Source organism: Artibeus jamaicensis, unplaced genomic scaffold (assembly GCF_021234435.1).
Source record: "Artibeus jamaicensis isolate MK-2021 breed Jamaican fruit bat unplaced genomic scaffold, CSHL_Jam_final contig_519, whole genome shotgun sequence".
NCBI classification, from domain to species: Eukaryota; Metazoa; Chordata; class Mammalia; order Chiroptera; family Phyllostomidae; genus Artibeus; species Artibeus jamaicensis.
In genome coordinates, this window is record NW_026521871.1 from 53,525,476 (window position 1) to 53,543,367 (window position 17,892).

General features: G+C 53.5%; 1 protein-coding gene across 3 annotated transcripts; it reads right to left on the reverse strand.

Moving 5' to 3' along the window:
- Positions 1-199: 199 nt before the first annotated feature.
- ELP6 (elongator acetyltransferase complex subunit 6) lies at positions 200-12,307 on the reverse strand. 3 transcript variants are annotated; one of them, XM_037130367.2, is made up of 7 exons: positions 12,100-12,307; positions 10,550-10,628; positions 9,441-9,511; positions 7,333-7,451; positions 5,842-6,043; positions 4,379-4,525; positions 200-3,177 (listed from the first exon to the last, which is right to left on the reverse strand). In XM_037130367.2, the coding sequence occupies exons 1-7, from the start codon at positions 12,151-12,153 to the stop codon at positions 3,067-3,069; spliced, it is 783 nt and encodes a 260-aa protein (XP_036986262.2). In that variant the 5' UTR covers positions 12,154-12,307; the 3' UTR covers positions 200-3,066. The 3 variants fall into 3 exon arrangements, with proteins under 3 accessions (XP_036986262.2, XP_036986271.2, XP_053525488.1); XM_037130376.2 differs by having other exon boundaries at positions 3,061-3,283; positions 12,100-12,300; XM_053669513.1 differs by lacking the exon at positions 12,100-12,307 and adding an exon at positions 11,851-12,057 and having other exon boundaries at positions 3,061-3,283.
- Between the last annotated feature and the right edge of the window lie 5,585 nt (positions 12,308-17,892).

Consider the following 17,892-nt stretch of genomic DNA (forward strand, 5'->3'; position numbering starts at 1 on the left):
AACGGCCTCTGCACCTCGCAGCATAGCTGAGAGTCCTCCACTCTGCAGGAGGAGAAAGACAGAGGCCCTGGTTGGGGGTGGGAGAGCTGAGGCTCAGGGGCCCTGGTACAGAATGCTGCCCATGAGTAGAATGAAATGGTCATGAACTTGGGGCTTCTTCCCAACATTTTATTATGAAAACACAGGGAGCAGCTGAAAGAACCATATGGTTAACTATACATCCTAGGTTCTATAACTGTTAATGTTTTGCTTAGTGAATTATTACCTATTGTTAAAAGTCTCTTCATCCACCTATGAATACATTTTATTTGTTATGCATTCCAGGTAAGTTGCAAATACCTGATCTTATCTTTAAATATAATTCAGGTGGAACAGCTCCATTTAGCCCTAATCAGAATTAAACCAAAGACATTCAGGGTTGAAAGTTTTTCTGAAAGGATTACAGACCCATATGCTAGCCAGAAAAGGACCAGGCCCTGGGGATTAACCACCCGGGTTTAGACTTCAGGGCTGGATGAGGAAAGCCACGAGTCTGCAGTTCTGGCATTGATGGGCTCTTTTATGCAAACAACCGGAGAAATTGTTTTGGGTTTGTGGATAAAGGGGTGGGGGAATGGAGCCAGGCTGGCTCTGGGGTAGGTGGAGTCCCTGAGGAAGTATCTGCTCATTGGAATTGGTTGTGGGCGACCTGGAAACAGCCTGGAAAGTTCATGAGTTGGCAAGAACGGGGGTGGGGTAGGGGGGTGCTGGCTAGTCTCTCTAGATAATTGGGAAGCAGTCCCCTGGATGTTAATTCAACATGCTCCCGGGAATGTAAACAGCCTGCTGGTGTGCCTTCCAGTCGGTCACTGACTGACCTCTCATCTCTTCCTCCCACCCCCCAGCCTGCTGTCATTTAGGACATCTCGGAATTCTTTTTACCACTAGTAAAGCTCAACCTTACTGCAAATTCCTCACCATGGGAGTGGTGTTCAAAAACTAAAAATGAGATGGAGTTTAAAGGCTGTCAAGAAACGGTAACTCCCTATTCTTAAGCTTCTACACAGAGCCAGTCCTCATGAAAATCTTGAAAGACAAGGGCTGGATGTTCCACAGATGAAATCTTCCTCGAGAGGGCAGATTTGCCCAAGGTCCCTCGAAACTGATGAGGTGGCCACAGTCAGGGACACAGGACTCTGCTCCAACCCACCGCACAGGCACCTGAGTAGGGTCTGGGCACACAGATGGGCACTTGGGCCTGTCTTTGCCGTCGCTTGCACTGGTGGTCAGGCTAACCATGAGTTAAGCTCTGGTGCAGCAGCTGGCAAGGTGATGGAGTGGCAAGTGGGGCTTCGGCGCGGCCCCTCTCCGAGCTGAACCCCGGCTGACCCGCAGCAGCAGGGGCTGCTCTGTGGCCAGGAAACTCACCTCAACCCCAGGGAGCCTTGACCTGGGAGTCAGGTACAAAGAAGTGACCAAGGACACAGACCTCTGTGGTTTTCAGGGAAAAAAACTAAATCCATGTGAACTGGTGTTAAAAAAAAAAAGCCTAGATCCCAATAAACAGCCAAATGACCATGACACAGTCACTAAAAATATTGAAAATCTCCAAGTTGTATTGATACTATTCAATGCCTTTATGACCTACTAAGTTCCTACCACGTGTCAAGACACCTAGTATAGGTGAAGGTCATTCCCTGCACTTACAGAAGCCGTCAGTGCACACCTTTACACAAAACCCCACGTTATCACACGTCATACTAGCAGCCACTAGTAAGAATGGTTGACTGCTGGCTCCTTGCCAGACTGGCTGCATTCCTCATATGATCCTCATGAGGGCCTTTAGAGGAGGCAAGATAATCCCCATTTTATTTTAATTTTACTAATTGATTGGAGAGAGGGAGAGAAGCACCAATCTGTCGTTCCACTAATTTACGCATTTATTGTTGCTTTTTTTATGTGCCCCATGTCAAAGACTAAAAATGCAAAAAGTTAGAGTTAAAAAAACTGAGACTCCTCTAGTCACTGCAAAGCAGTGTTTCGGCTTTCCATTCTATTTATTTAAAAATCAAATCCACTGTGCTGTAACTCATACACTTTAAGGCAGGGGTGTCCGGCCTGCGGCCTCTGGGCCGCATGCAGCCCGGGGTGGCTGTGAAAGCCGTCCCACACAAATGTGCAAAGTTACTTAAAACTCTAGATTTTTTTTGTGATTATGTGTTGCGGTTTATTTAATGTGTGGCCCAAGACAACTGTTCTTCCAGTGTGGCACAGAGAGGCCAGAGGCTGGACACCCCTGGCGCCCACTCCGAGGTGACCCTGACCGAGGGGCTGAGTGTGGCCAGCTGGTACCTCCCAGATGACCGGGCAAAGCGCACCTCCCGTGGTCTTCACAGGGGAGGGGCCCCAGCCCCTTGCCAAGGCCCATCCTGCCTGGTGGCAAGAACACTGCTTACACCCTCACCAAGGCCAGCAAACCCAGGCCCTACGTGGGGCCCCAGGTGACCACCGCCAGGGTGCCAGGCCCTTGGTGGCCAGGCCTCCTCAGTATATGGGCCAGGACCCACGGAACCAGGAGGAGCTGAAGCTGAGAACTGGGTGGGCGGGGGGCCTGCCTCCCCTTCCGTGAGGGTCGGCCAGCTGGTGCAGGCCCCTGCCCTGCTCTATGGCCTCGAGCGTCCACAGCTGTCTAAGCTGCTCTCCTCGCTGGACCAAGGGGGAAACACCTTTGAGAGACAAAGGTGAAAATTAAATGAGCCAATCCACAGGAAGCCACAAAGTGGGAACTCACTTTACCCCAGCCATGGTTACCCTACCTGACCCCTAGGACGCCTGCCACCCAGGACTGCCCCTGGCTGGCACATTCATACCCGCCCTGGCTCTAAGGCACAACCACCAGCAGCGGGCAGCTGGGCTCGGGCACGTTTACAGGGAGGGCTCCGAAGGGCCCCCTGCCCGGTCCAATGCCTCTCTCAGCAGAGGTGGGGCCTCGGATTCCTCGTGTGCTTTCTGAACAAGGCCCGGGACAGAGGCACCCGTCACAACACCGCCCGGCCGTCCCTGGTCACAGGCCGGCCTGAAACACGGCTACGAAGGCGTGAAGACGCATCCTGCTCGCGTGCTTCGTCCTCCACGTCCGACGCAGCCCAGGGCAGCGTCGTCTGCCCCCTGGTGCTCACAGGACGGCCGGAGACATTCCTTTGGCGAAAAAGGACACGTTCTTGTCCTGTATCTTGTACTGGAAAGTGAGGCTCCGGTCCCGCTGGGTGGTGGGCTGCGATGGTCCCCGCCACAGGATCCTCAGCTGTGGAGAAGAGCGGGAAAGGAGGCCCCCCGGGCTCCAGGACCTGCTCCACTGCGAGGGCTCCCTGACTCCTCCGTGACCTTAACCGGGGCCTCCCTGAGGCCACCGTTGCACACGCCAGGCAGTGATGGGACAGACTCCCCAAACAAAGCCATTACAGCTCACTAACAATAAAGGTTCCCCTCCGTCACGACAGTGATACCACTTCATCACAGGACAACAAGTGTCACCAGAGGAAAACATCAGGGTAGTTCATGTGTCCTCCCATGCTCCTGTCACCACATACGTGGCTCAGTACTTGCTGGCTGCATTGGTTTTGTAAATCAACACCTTAGAATTTGCATCCAGTTCAGAGCCCAGGAAGGACGGGCACCTGGGGGACACCTCGGCTGACCAGGAGGCTCCGGGGCACCGGGGCCTCGCCGCCAGGCCACGGGCTGCCCGCAGAGCCTTACTCTCCAGTGCTGTACCTCAGGCACCCCCACAGCACCTCTGTGCTGCTTTATTTCCACACTGGCCCCTGAATGACTCTGGGCCAAATCCCATCCACCCTTAACGGGTCAAGAGTGGTTCACATGAAGTTCACCTGGAAGCTGTGGGGGTACTTTGGGGTGATTTCAAAAAAGAAGTTTTGGGAGGCAGAGAACCACGGCAGCCCGTGGCAGGGGGACAACCTGGCCTCCCGCCAGGGCAGGCTGCACCCCGCCTGCCGTTGCTCCCAGCACTGTGGAGGGCACCAGTGGGGTGGGGGCAACCCTAAGTCTCGATTTTAAAAGGAACAGGGTGGACCTGAATAGACAAAGCACACTGCCATCCTGCCAGGGAATTCTGCCGTTTAACAGTGGGGCCCTGCATTCCACCCGGGACAGCTGTCTCCACTTTGGTCACCCACGGGCCCCTGTGGAAAACCCACACTGGCGCCTGGGGCTAAGCAGCCTCTGGGCCGACTCCGACTTGCACTCCCACAACTTCTGAGCAGAAGGGGCTCCCCAAGCAGACGAGCCCTCGGCCCAGCACTACCCCAGGACACCCCTACGTGAGTCTGGACTTGGGCACCGACATGAGCAGCAGGATCCTGGCCCCCACCCTGCGCACCTGCCCATGCACGTCCCTGCAGAAGCCGGTGGCCAAACCTTCGGCCCGCAGGATCAAGTGGCTCTGGTGACTGAGGCCATTCAACAGCATGTCACTCTCTTCGTCCTCAGCATCTCCGCTGTCGTGTACAAGGGCCACTATGTTTCCCTGCAGCAGAGACACAGGGTAGAAACCAGCCCCTGACTGGGACACGGGATTGGCCTCCCCGCCGCCGCCGCACCCTCCCCTTTGTGGGGAGGGCCTTGCCTGGGCTCCATCACCACTGGACACGTGACACCAGCACATCCGACCTGGACTTCCAGCTCAAGCCATCTAAAGCCAGGCTCGGCCCGTGGTCCCCCTAACGTTACTGAGAAGTGCGGCCATCCTGTAGGTGCCGACTCACCCGCCCAAGGAGGATGCTATGAATAAGCAGTCCTTTCATGAGGCTCCTTCCCAGTTGTTGAGAAGAATGAAGGGGGTCTCTGTGGTCTGTTATGGGGCAATGGCCACCAAAATGGACTGTGTGTCAGGAAATGAAAAATTCTGCCCCCACATAGCCCAGGTCACCGTACAGCGCAGCAAACCACAGGGACCCAGCACACACGCAGCACGGTCACAGCTGCAGTCTTTTTACACTGTTTACTTCTTCCTTCTTTCTAAAACTACCCCAAGTTTTACCATTCCAACCAAAAGGAATGTTTTCCCAAAAGGAGGATGGTCATGGGCCACAGAGCAAGCTGAGCTCAGGTGGCCCATTTACCCCCACCTGCCCCGGCGTTGAACTTGTCCTTCAGGCCTCCCCGTGCTCACCACAGCTCCCTGGCTCCTGGCCCTGTGACGACAGCTGCAGAGGCTCCCTAGACAGAGTCCGGGGGCGCCCGCCTCTCACGCAGCAGGAACGCAGCAGGAACACCGCCAGGTGAACGCGCCCGGCTGACCCAGCCGGACCATACCACGCCGGTGTCTGTGGCCCCTACCTGCCACCCTGTCACTGAGGAGCGGCCACGGTGGCCAGACTCCGTAGGCATCACCGGCTTCCTCTCACTTACCTCTGGTGGTCGGGTTTCTGGGAGGCAGACACCATAGCCGCTTCTGCTTAGGCTGGCCTCCTCTTACAGATAAAACCTCTACCGTGGGCAATCTCTATTTCTATCTAGTGATTTGACAATAAGGTACAACCTATACTGATATTACATCTCATTATCTCAACCCATCTTCTAAACACACCAGAGGGACAATGACTTGCCCCAGAAAACACAGGTGGCCCGTCACAGGCCCTGCTCGCCGTCCCCCTCGCTCTGAGGGCCCGATTTTCTAGCAACGGCGAACGGGGGGAGCAGGGTGGGTAGACCAAAAGGTTTCAGAGCCTGCCAGAGTAGGGCTCCAACCCCACACAAGCAGACACCACTGCACGCCAATGAGGCCGGGCCGGTCCGGGCCGCAGTGGTCCCAGGTGGGGGCCCGAGCCCGACGCCTGGTACCTGCAGCGAGCAGCACACGGCCACCCGGCAGTAGTGGATGAAGTCCAGCACGGCCACCGCCCTGACGCCCAGGCCCAGCAGCACGCTGAGGTCGTCCACCAGCAGCACCGGGCTCCTCCAGGCAGCCTCCCCACGGTCCACGGGCTTCAGGGCCTCCCGCACAAACTCGTACAGCGGCTGCAGGTTTCCGGCGTTGGCCTCCCTGGGACACAGGGCGGAAGTCACCGGACAGTTCACTCTCTCTACAGATGTTTCTCTTGGATGGCGCAGCATCACAGGGAAGGGCTTGGGGGGGGGGCAAAGAACTGCATCACAGTCCCCGGCTCCAGGGGGCTCACGATTGGTGGGCCAACAGAGGCAGGTGCACGTGCGTAAGGGGCACTGCAATTCAAGTGCTCTTTGTGCCCCAGCGGGCACCCAGCACTGTCCCACACACTGGGGACACAAAAGCAAGCAGCTTCCCAGGCCCATAAGGGACAGCCTCTCAGTGGAAGAGCGTAAGGTACCTGGAAGATTGATTTGGAGAGGCAGGCGGAAGAAGCCTTCCCAGGAGGTCGTCAGTAGGCATAAAAAGCTAAACAGCGACACAGTATCTGGGGGTGAGGGACCCCGGGGTGAGGGCTGCTGGCGAGCATGACAGACGCTGCCTGTTTCTGAGCTGGTGCACATGCCTCCATCCCCCCGTGACTGCCCTTGGCGGCTGCTTTCCAGAAATGGACACAGGCTCAAAGGTACCTCAGGGTCCAGGGCTGAGCGCCCCAACAGCCCCGTCAAGGATGACGACCGCCCAGCACCGGGGGTCCTTCTGGCTCCTCACAGCCGCCCGGCCACCACACCGAGCTGAGCCCGACAGAGGGCCCAAGGGACGGCTCCTGCACGCACCCCTCCGGGTGGAGGAAGCCAGCAGCCAGGTGGGGAGTTTGCTCAGAGCTACGTCTGTGGCTCAGCTCAGAGAGAATGAGAAGCAGGAAGGCCGACCTCAGAAAGCAAACTGGCAGTCAGCACACGTTCTGTTAAAGGGCCGACAGCGAGCGCAGTGTCTCAGGCTGGTGGCTCCCATGTTCTCCGCCTCCACAGCTCCGCTCTGCTGTCACAGTGCAGAACAGCCAGGGGCGATACGTGAACAATGAATGTGGCCACGCCAATCAAACTCTGCTTACAAACACAGGTAGCTGGTGGCCCTTGGCCTGTAGGTGGCTGACCCCCGTATCAAGCTAAGAACAGAATACAGAGCTGTGCTAGGGCTCTGAGCCAGGGTGGGGAAACCAGCAGAGCGTACTGTTCCTCGGTATTCTCAGCAGGTAACGCTCCCAACAGCTTTGGGACAGCGGTCCACCCTCTGGCCCACGGTCAGAGCCAAGGGCTGTCCAGGAATGCTGCAACCCCAAACAGGTCTGACCCCGAGGCCAGCTCTGGCCTCCCTCCCACACAGGACCCAGCTGGCCCACCTGCCCGGAGAGCACTTCCCGGCCAGGCTGCAGGCTGACTGACCTGAGGAAGCACAGGGGGTGCGGCGCCCCCTCAGCCCGCAGGAAGATGTCCACCGATGACTTGAGACCCTCAAGGACCACAAGCTGCCCCCGCTCCCGTGCCGCAGTCAGGCTGACACCCTAGACACGGCAGAGAGGACAGCGAGTTACCGCCCCTCGAAGGGGGGCCATCAAGGCTCGACTGCAGCTCGGAGGGCACAGGACACATTCCAAACCCCGCGAGTGTGGCCTGGCCACCCGCCCTGCAGGTGGGGCTGTGACTTCTTTCCTCGGGGCGTCCCCAACCCACAAGTCCCATTCTGTTTTCGAATATGTATTTACATTTGACTATCATTTTCTAAAAAAAATTCACCCTTTATTTATATATTTATTTTATGATTACCTAGCACAGATTTTAACTTACAGTAGTAGTACGGTTTCTTTTCAAATGCAGGTATTTTTTTTTTGAGAGAGAGAACCGTGTTGCTCCACTTATCTGTACATTCATTGGTTGATTCTTTTATGTGTCCTAACTGGGGACCAAACCTGAAACCTTGGTGCTACAGGATGGCGCGCTAACCAACTAGGCTACCTAGCCAGAGCTTAAACGCTTGTGTTTATAAAATTGAGCACACACTTAAAAACAGGAAGTGAATAACAGTAAGAGGGTAGGGCAATGACAGTCTCTGTTGCAACCACTCGACTCTGCTATTGTGGAGGGAAAGCAGCCATAGACAATTTATAAACACAGGGGTGTGGCTGTGTTCCAATAAAACTTTATTTACAAGACACAGGGGGTGCAAGCTGGAATTTGTCAACCCTTGCACGAACCAGAGCTTCTTAAATATGGTTCTTCTTGAACCACACAATTACAAATCTCTTGACACACCTGATTGAAACGCAGATCCCTGAGTCCACTCCAGACCTCCAGAACCAGAGATCTGGGGGTGACCCCAAGAGTCTGCATTTCAGCAAACAACGAGGGACAGTGACACAACTGAAGTGTGCAGCCACCCGTCTGTCTGTGCCCCAGACCAGGTCCCCCTTGCTCTCCCTCCCACTAGTGTCCTCCACAACACAACACCAGTCGCTCCCACAGCCATGCCCGGCACAGAGAGAGACTCCCGATCACCACCTCCACTCTTGCTCATTGCCATTCTACTCATGAAAGCATCACAATTCACGGAGAGTGTGCGGAAGTGCACAGAGTACGACGCTCACTCTAGTACTCTGAGAGCCCTACCCCTGCCACGTGAAGGGTGATTCCAAGGTAACAGGAGAAAAGCAGCCAATCTGGACGTGAGAGCACACAGCTTTCTGGTCCAGAAACACCGATGCGAAGGCCACAGAGAGACATGCCACAAAGGCCACTTGCGGTCCTGACACGACTGCCCTCCCCGCACTCACGCTGACCCCAGCGCAGGAATCTCCTCTTTGTCTGCAGAGGAGGAGAAAGAACCCACCCTTCTCTCACCTCCCACTGGTTTCTCTGCATCAAAAAAGAGGCAGTGACTTGGCCTTGCAGTAGGACTGGTATTTCAAAGGTCACTGCTGATGGGAGACCAGTTCTCTCCCTCACTAAGCTGGTCCACTGAAGCAAAAACAAAAACCTCAGCAAGCCCACCTGGTCACAGGCAGTGGCCCAGGCAAGGCCAGGAGTTTCACCAGCCTCTTGGCTATCCCATTCGACCTGCCCTTATCTGATGATGAGGTGAAGGTGATGAAAGTACCTCTCCTCACATCTGGGTCCCAAGCCGTAGACTGAGGGAGACACAGAGGGGGCCACTCACTTGGTGGCAGCCCAAGCTGTGATCTCCAACCCAGGAGGACCAAGGTCAAAGCCATGATGAAAATGAGAAAACCTTAACTGGTCCAGAATCAGTAGAGACGGGTTTGATTAATTAACAACGAAGCTGGTTCTGTAAGCTCTCAATTAACAAAACACAAGGAGATGCTGCCTAACCCCTTCAGAGAAAGGGTCCAGGATCCCACGATTCCCTCCGTCCCTCCCTTGCTAAGTTCTCTACAACCCAAGTACGGGAGCCCGGCCTGAGAGCACACGCATGTGTGCATGACACACTCACTCGCTCGCTCACTCGGGACCTCCGCCCAGAAGTCTGAAGTACTCACCAGCTTCTGTCCCACAACATTGTAGTGACTGAAGGACTGGACAAGTGCCACAAAACAGACTTTACAATTAGCTGGAAAACAGAATAAACGGATTTGGATACTCTATTTATAATCCATCTCGTATATTTCACACCTCTGGAAACAAAAGCATCGCAGCCCAGGTCTTACCACCCAGTACACCCGACTAGATTCTAAGATGCAATCTGGGGAGGGGGGGGTGTTTGTTTTTAAGATTTTTATTTATTCTGAGATGGAAAGGGAGGGAGGAAGAGGGAGAGAAACACTGATGTGTCAGAGATACATCAACTGGTTGCCTCTTGCACGTCCCCAACTGGGGACTGGCCTGTAACCCAGGCATGTGCCCTGACTAGGAATCGAACCAGTGACACTGCCCCCCACCCCCGTTCAAAGGCTGGTACTCAATCCACTGAGCCACACCAGCCAGGGCTACAGTTAATTTTTAAAATTGGTCCTATATCCAAGAGGATATAAAGGAAACACAAAGAAGCTCTAACTACCTTACTAAACATAATTAATTCTAATAATGTATCTGTTGATTCTCTTGCTCTTTCTATGCTGATAATAACATCACCTACAAAAGAAAATAACTTTTAAAGTTGTAAATTATTGTGACTAACAGTGGCAAAGGTCACCCTCTGTCCTGGCCTGGCTCAGCAGGGCTTCAGGGAGAATAAACAGATACATGAGTCTTTTTCTTTTTCTTTTCCATTTAGCTGTTTTCCTCTCCTAAGCTACTTCCATAGGTAAACTATAGCGGCCACGCAGTTTTCTTCCCTGCTTCTTCAGGAAGCACCTCCTGCCAGGGCCAAGTGTCAATGGGTCAAGTGGCCAGAGATCTCAAGATACGCAAGGGCCGAGGAGCAAGCAAACAGGAGGCCACAGAGGCAGCAGAACCGGCTGGGTGGGTGGAGGAGGGGAAGGGAGGATGGGGAGCAAGGACTGGACAGGGCTGGGCAGGACTGGGCAGTTACCTAATAAACCCCAAACTCCCAACTGGTTAATACTATTCCCATCACTTCCTAAAACAGGCGGGTTTATTTTTTCCTTGCCTTAGGTTTATTTTTCTGTAGCATCGACGAGTCCCATACCTTTGAGGTAGAAGGAGAGAAAGTGGTGCACAAGGAAACTGCCATCTGTCTTGGCATCACACAGTAGGGTCAGTTTCCCCTAAAAGCCACGAGGAACACAAATAGGTGAGTCAGACTCCCTGGAAAGAGGTCAGCTGACAGTGTAAATCTGGTGAACTGTGCCCAGCCCAATGTTTTGACACCTGAAGAGTATGTATGTATATATGTGTGTGCACACATATATAAATATATACACAAATACACTAAGATTACTAAAAAAAGAAGCCAAAATTAGGGAAAACCCCAAAATTAAAGTGATCAGTATTAAGTCACTCATTATGGGCAAACATCTGATCCAGTTTCCTCCCTATTTCTAATTCCGATGTCAGTTCGGTCCTCTAGGGTAGGAAAGAGGGAAGAAGGGGTTGCTGACAGAGACGACAGTGACGAAGTCCTCCTCCAAATGGCCCTTCAGGCAGAGCTCTGACCACTCTGATAATGCAGCCAGCCCCCTGGAAAGACCTCCAAAAACCGGCTCTGCATGCCTGGCTGCCCTGATCTAACCACCTCCAGCTTCCTGTCAGTGAACGGGGAAGGTCGAGATCAAGTGGTGTTCTGTGCTGTTGTGATTGCTTCCACTGATAAAACATAAAAGATCACACTATCAGAACTTGAGGGTTACTCCCCGGATGTCATTTCCTGGTGCCCACTTTGATCCTCCATTCCCTCACTCTGGCCCTGGGCTGAGGATTTTGGTGCTGCCAAGTAATTAATTGGTAAGGTAGCTAGCGCCACCTGCAGGCTCGGGCGGGTAAGAACTGCTGGGCAACTATAAAATCCACAAGGATGCATTGAAAGCTACAATTTGCCTGGCACTACGGGCTTTTGGACATGATATCTCGACTGCCTGGAGGAGTTTATTATTTCGTTAGGAAGACAAAGGTTATGAAATAAAGCATATACGTTCCTAGGGGAAGTAAACCCTGGGCTAAAATGTGAAAAATTTCCAGGTGTCCCAGAGTGCGGAAAGAAGAGTGGAGAAAATAGAGTGGTGCCAAAGGTGAACTCGGCAAAAAGCAACGTTGGCTGAGAGCAGCTTGGAAAAGCACTATTCGACACCATGAGGTGTCACTGGCGTTCACCGCGACCTGCCGAGCGCTCCCAGGCCAGGGGGGAGACTCACGGCGGTTAAGAAGCTGTGAAGAGTGGAAAATCAAACTCTGCTCTCCTCTCAGACAACCTCCTCTGGGGGCCAGGACCCCCACTGCAGTGAGCAGGCACAGGGCTCCAGGGTACACATTTGTGAATGAAAGCCGACTCACAACTCTGGCATGGTTCCTAGGAACTTTCGAGGACACACAGGCCTTCGAGAAGACGTGAGATAGTCCAAAAGCCCACCTTCCGCAGATCCTAATGTCCAGCCCAAGCCCTGGGTCTTCCCTCCCTGGACTACAACTCCCAGCCACAGTCATGCCTACGGACGTCAAGTCTTTCTCACAGGCCCGCGTGCACTTCATTCGGCAACGTGTTCCTCCGCCACGCTCCAGGCGCCCGCCCGCGCGGCTAATTACCTGCTCCACTCTGTCAGGGCTGGTATTGAGAAGGTTATTGAGTTCTGGGAACATTCCGAGCACCGGAGACGAGCGTTCTAGACAAGGAACTAAAACTGCTGTGGAGACGAAGCAGCACGGAGGGTTACACACAGCACTCAAGTTCACGGGGGCGCGCGCGCAACCTCGCTTCTGAGCGCCACCGCAGCCAATCAGGGGATGGTTCCACCTGGCCGCGCCGGCGCACGCACGATGACGCATTTCCGGCTGCTGTTTTCCGGAGCGCTCGGCCGGGCGGCTCCCTATGGCCGCAAAAAGTTTGGTTCCTACGCTGTGGATCTGCAGCATTTGAATCGTCGCGGTGCCACACTTTAACGTTCCGTGCAATCGTATCTCTTCTTCGTTCCCAGCTTCCGGCAGTCCTGTCCGTTCCTACACGCGTACCCGTCGAGCTCGTGCAGTGTGTCCCACAGCTACAGAAGCTTGGGCTGCATTGGTGAACCAGAGGGGCCAAGATGCGTGCCCTTACACAAAGCAGAAAACATGATAAACATGGAAATACATATTGAAAAGTTCAATGGAGTAGGAGTAGGATTCAGGATTAAAGAGGTTGTCAAGGAGACACACTAAGACAATGTGATTGAAGCACACCCTGTGTGCCCTTCCTTGCACTAACTGTTACCCCTTTCTGGAAAGCTCTGTTTCCCAGATACTTAGCTAATGGAAAAACCCCTCACATCCTTCAAGACTTTGCTTAGATGTCGCTTTATTAGCGAAGCCTTTCCTGAGCATCTTATTTAAATCACAGACCTCTTCCTCAACTCTCCTTTTTAAAAAATTTTGTTATTTATTATTACATTTCTTCCCCCTAACACTTCTTATTCTTTTCCCGTTTTTATTGTTCCCATAGGATTTTTATCTAGTACACCAAGGATGTCAAACTCATTTCCGGGGGGGGGGGGGCACATCAGATTCATGGTTGCCTTCAAAGGGCAGAATATAATTTTAGGACTATACATGTAACTACTTCTTAACTAGGGACAAGGAGCTTGGCGCTGCCTCCAGGTAGAAACAAGGTGCCGGGCAGGATGAAACAAGATGGAGGGCTAGATTGGGCCTTCGGGACCTTGGGTTTGCCACCTGTGTCGTAGAGCATATATGTAGTTTTGTTCCAGCCCAGTCAGCCTCAGATCCTTTCTCTTTGAAGTCAGTTTTTAAATGTAAAATAATGACGATGACTCAAAAAAAGGCAGTCTATGGATTATCTTAGTATGGACCGAAATTTAACAAACTTTTTCTCTATTCTTTGAGCTCACCGAATCTTCTTTCAGAAAGTCTTCCTTACCCCAAATGTCATACAGATAGTCCAGATTTTCTCCAAGTGTTGTCAGATTTTCCCTTTCCCATGTAAGCCTTTAGTCCATCTGTGATTGACTTGTGTGTGAACTAAGGGATACAGATCAATGTATTCCTTTTTGGAACTAGCATATTTCATTTAACCTGGCTATAATTTAATTGGTATTGTATTGAGTCTTTAGATTGAGGAAGGTAGGCATCCTTTAAATATAAAATATTGACTCTCTGTGTATCCATTTTCCTATCAATGCTGATGGGTCAGTTTAGTTTTGTCCTACCACAGAGGACATCCCATCAGCACACATAGCCATGCCGTTCAGTACAGATGTGCAAGAGGTTCTCTAGGTATGTATCTGGAGTGGAATTGTGGGGTCACAGGCAAAGACGAATTTGCCATGAGTCTAATAAAGCTAATTTTTATTTATAACGTTGTACTACTTTCCTTAAAGAGAATCTCTCTTTGCCTTTGTATAAGCCTCAGATCCTCAAATACCTGAATTTTGCCCTCGTCCTAAAGCAGTCCAGTGCAGAGAAAGGAAAATCAAACAGAAGGTTTTGATGCAGGAAATTGAGTCAAAGGGTGTTGGTAGGACTGGAAGAACAAAAGGGAGAAGGCGATTGTACATGGCAGTTAGGAAGCAGGGACTTGGGGCTGCAAGCCTGCAGAGTACGCCTGCCAGACTGCTCCCCGCGGGCTCCCCACTATTTTCCTGCCAGGGAAACACTGGCAGTAGACTGGAAGGCAGGAAGAAGGAAGAATCCATTCTGTTTCTGCTTCCGGCGGCGTCCGCATCCGTGAGTGGCTGGGCTGCGGAGGTGCCGGGGAGTTTCAGCAGCAGAAGCGCGGCAGTGCAGGCTTCAACTGCAGCAAAGGCAGCACCGATGCTTCCAGGGACTGCACGCCTCTCAGCGTCCCCGCTGTGTCCATTCTTCTCACACCCTCCCTGCACCGGACAGCCAGCTCCCCGTTCCATTTTCTTTCCAAGAGTTGGGCCTTAGAGTTCCATTTCCTTCCCTCCCCAGCAGGAACTGTGCCCTGGAGCTCAGAGCCGGCTGGCAAGCTGCTGTGTCTTCACCTCGTTCTCCTTCTGGAGACAGCTCTATCTCTAACGCACCCTCCCAGCACCAACGCACCCTGCTTCTCCTACTTCCGGGGCTGGTGTCCATGGCTGCTGGCAAACCTCACCTGGCCCTACTCCAAACACTGTTGCATCATAGTTTCCCTTTGCCTTCCTCTCTCTAACTCGATTAACTTTTCTTCAACTGCTGTCTAATACCTCCTCCATATGAGACAAGAGAGGTCTATAGTAGCCCCAAGTTGAAGGTGAATCCACAAAACCAAAAGACCCCAGCAAAAACAAAAACAAAAAAACACTGGAAGCAGGTTTGGGTAATCTCCAGTATACCCACCAGAGGGCAGCAGGCACCAGTGAACGCTGCCCAGTTAATCCGCCCTGGTGTTCATTAGACACTGGCAAGGCGGCATTTGGCCAGGATCCCGCTGGCTGACAGTCCTTAGCTCCCCTGTCTGGAAGCCCAGCAGTGGACTCCCCATGGGCTCTTCTGTTCCCGAGTCTGCCTCCCCCAGGAAATTTGCCAGCGCCCTCCCTCCTCCATAGCTCCTTTCTCCTCAGAGTAAAAGCTGGAGTCCTCACGTGGCCTCAGCAATCTGGCCCGCTGCTGCTCTCCTGCTCACCCTCCCTCAGCCCCTTTGGGCTCCTTGCTGCTCCTCGAGGCTTCAGTTGCAACCACACTTTGTGTGTCTGTAAAATGCTCACTCCTTGGAACTCCAAGTCTTTGCTCGGTGAGACTTCCCTGAGCATGTCTCACGAGGTGGACACAGAGTTGCACCACCCAGGCCCCCTTTCCAGAGGGTCCAAAGGAAGAGCAATCAATCACCAGACAACCTCCAGCTCTGTTCCCCGGGGTCCCCCTTGCTGCCTAGAGCCTTCCCTGAGGTCACATGCCCCAGGACATCTGGTGGCCGAGTAAAGCAGGGGCCGCAGGGCCTGGCGGCTTCTGCTCTAGGCCGGACACGCCAGCTGCCGCTCCTGCTCCAGAACTCCCCACCAAGGCTTTGCTGGACCTGCGTCTCAGCTCAAGTTCTGCCCCTGCTTCATCCCACTTCCTCCCCCTTCCTTTCACAGGCCTTGACCCTGAACTCTACCCTGGCCTATGCTTCCAGAGGACCTAACCAACCATCCCTACCCATCGCCCTCCGGCTTCATTTTCCTCTGCAGAATTGTCAACACCTAGTGCACACTCCAGTTTGCTTTCCCACGGCCTCTCCTCACTAGCATGTAGCCCAGACGAGGGCGGAGATTTTGCCTCTTTTCTTCATAAATGTGCCCCCAGCACCTATAAGAGCGCCTGTGGTACAGCAGGCGCTAAGTAAATGTGATGGATGAATGAGTGAGCAATGAGTGAGTGAGTGAGACATGGACTGTGGGAAGTTCCATGTAGCTGGGGAAAGATGTGTTTTCAAGAAGGCTCGAACGGAGGAGGGAGGAGCGTCCTTAGCCTGGCTTCCCCAGACGCTGAGCCAAGATGAGGTCACTTACTGGGAAGAGAACCCTGGAGCACAGTGGGAGACGGAGGTGGTGAGGCCTGGGCAGGCGTGAGCTGTTGAGGGGCAGGAAAACTATGCCGAGGCCCTTCCAGAACAGCGCACCTGCAGGATCCATCACTGGGACATTTTTCTGTGGGCTGCCTCTCTCTAGGGAAGGGTCAGTGGGAGTGTGGGTTGCCTGTGCCCCAGAGCGTCTGCTGAGCCTGCCCCACTGGATGATAGAGGGGCCTCGGGACACAGGAGGCTCTGCTTGGCTGAGAGGCTGCGCGCACACAGGGAGTGAAAGCTGGGGAGTCTGAGGTGCTGTGGCACGCTGACAAGGAGGTGGGAGTGATGCCATCGGCATGAGGTTTAGACAGGTCATGGAAGCCACAGCGCCGGCCACACTAGAAAGGGTGGGGCAGGTGGCCCGAAGGGGCTGAACCAGGCCTGGCAGTGGGGATGGGAGAGGAGAAATCTCACAAACCACATGGGCTGCAGAAGTGACGAGACTCTGGGGCAGGGGTGAAGGATTAAAAGTGGAAGGGAAGTGTCAACACCGACACGGGAAGGGGATGGGGGTCAGGTTGGGGCTGTGTGGAATGTGTTTGAGGCCCCGGGGACATGTCCTGTGGCCCCACGAGGGACGGAAACTAGCTGGGCAAGGATCGCTGCTCCATGAGGGAGGAAGGGCCATCTGTCTAGGAGTCCCCTGGGTCTTCCCTAAGGCCCCAGAGAAGCCTTGAAGGCCCCCTGTAGCCCCAGGAGGCTGGCTGCGCTCGGGTGTGACTCCCCAGAGGTGCTTTACGGGAAGGTTCACTCCTGGTGTACATTCTAGAGGTTTTGACAAACGTGTAACGACAAGGATCCGCCACAATAACATCCTAACAGAATCGTCCCCCTGCCCTAAAAATCCCCTGTGCTCCATCTATAATCCCTCCCTTTCTCCTGACCCTTGGCCGCCACGGATCTTCTCGCTGGTTCCGTGGTGTTGCTTTTCCAGAATGGCATACAGTTGGACTCGCACAGTCTGTAGCCTTTTCAGATTGGCTTCTTTCACTTAGTGATACACAGCAAAGGCTCTCCTGTGTCCTTTCGTGGCTCGATAGCTCATTTCTTCTTCTCACTGAGGCACATCCCATTGTCTGGAGGTGCCGCCGTTTACTTACCCACCCACCCACTAAAGGACATCTCAGTGGCTTCCAAGTTTCGGCACTTCTGAACAAAGCTGCTACAAACGCCTGCGTGCAGGTTTTGGTGTAGACACGGGGTTTTCTCTCCTCTTGCCAGGTTACTTGGCTAGAGCATGGTTGGCCTGGTCAGAAATCGCCAAGCTGTCTCTGAGGCGGCTTTGCCACTTTGCCTTTCCACCAGCAATGAGTGAGAGTTAATAGGATCATTTTGTATTTTATTTTCAGGTAGTTCCTTGCTAGTGTATAGAAATACAACTGATTTTTGTCTCTTGACCTTCTACCTGGCAACCTTACAAAACTCACTTACTGCTCTGTTTTGCATGCATTCCTTAGGGTTTTCTGTGCTCCAGTAGATGTCCTCTATAAGCACAGTGTTAGATCTCCCTTTGTGGCCGGGGTGCTTCCTGCTTTGTTTTCTGGCCTAACTGCCCTGGCTAGAACTTCTAGTAAAACGCAGCACCGACACACCCACGCCCAGCCCACACCTCCGTCCTTCCGGTGTTGACTCAAGTCACCCTCCGCTTCTCACTCCCATTCATCCATCGTTGTCTCAACCTCCAAAGTGCATCGAGAATCCGCCGAGGCAGCAGCTCCACAACCGCAGTGCTCTCTGAGCCTCCAGCCCGGGGAGCTGGGGTCGGCGGGGAGAGTCCAGGCCAGTCCTCCTGCCCCAGCCCAGCGGCCCTTTCAGAACTAAGTTGGACAACGTCGCCCCCC

Excerpts from the sequence above, each read along its gene's own strand:
- ELP6 (XM_053669513.1), bottom strand. The coding sequence starts at position 12,045 with ATGAAGTGCACGCGGGCCTGTGAGAAAGACTTGACGTCCGTAGGCATG. Across the intron at positions 9,512-10,549 it reads TCTCTCCTTCTACCTCAAAG|CTAATTGTAAAGTCTGTTTT; the intron begins GTATGGGACTCG and ends TCTGTTTTCCAG. Across the intron at positions 3,284-4,378 it reads GCAGGGACGTGCATGGGCAG|CTGAGGATCCTGTGGCGGGG; the intron begins GTGCGCAGGGTG and ends TCTTCTCCACAG.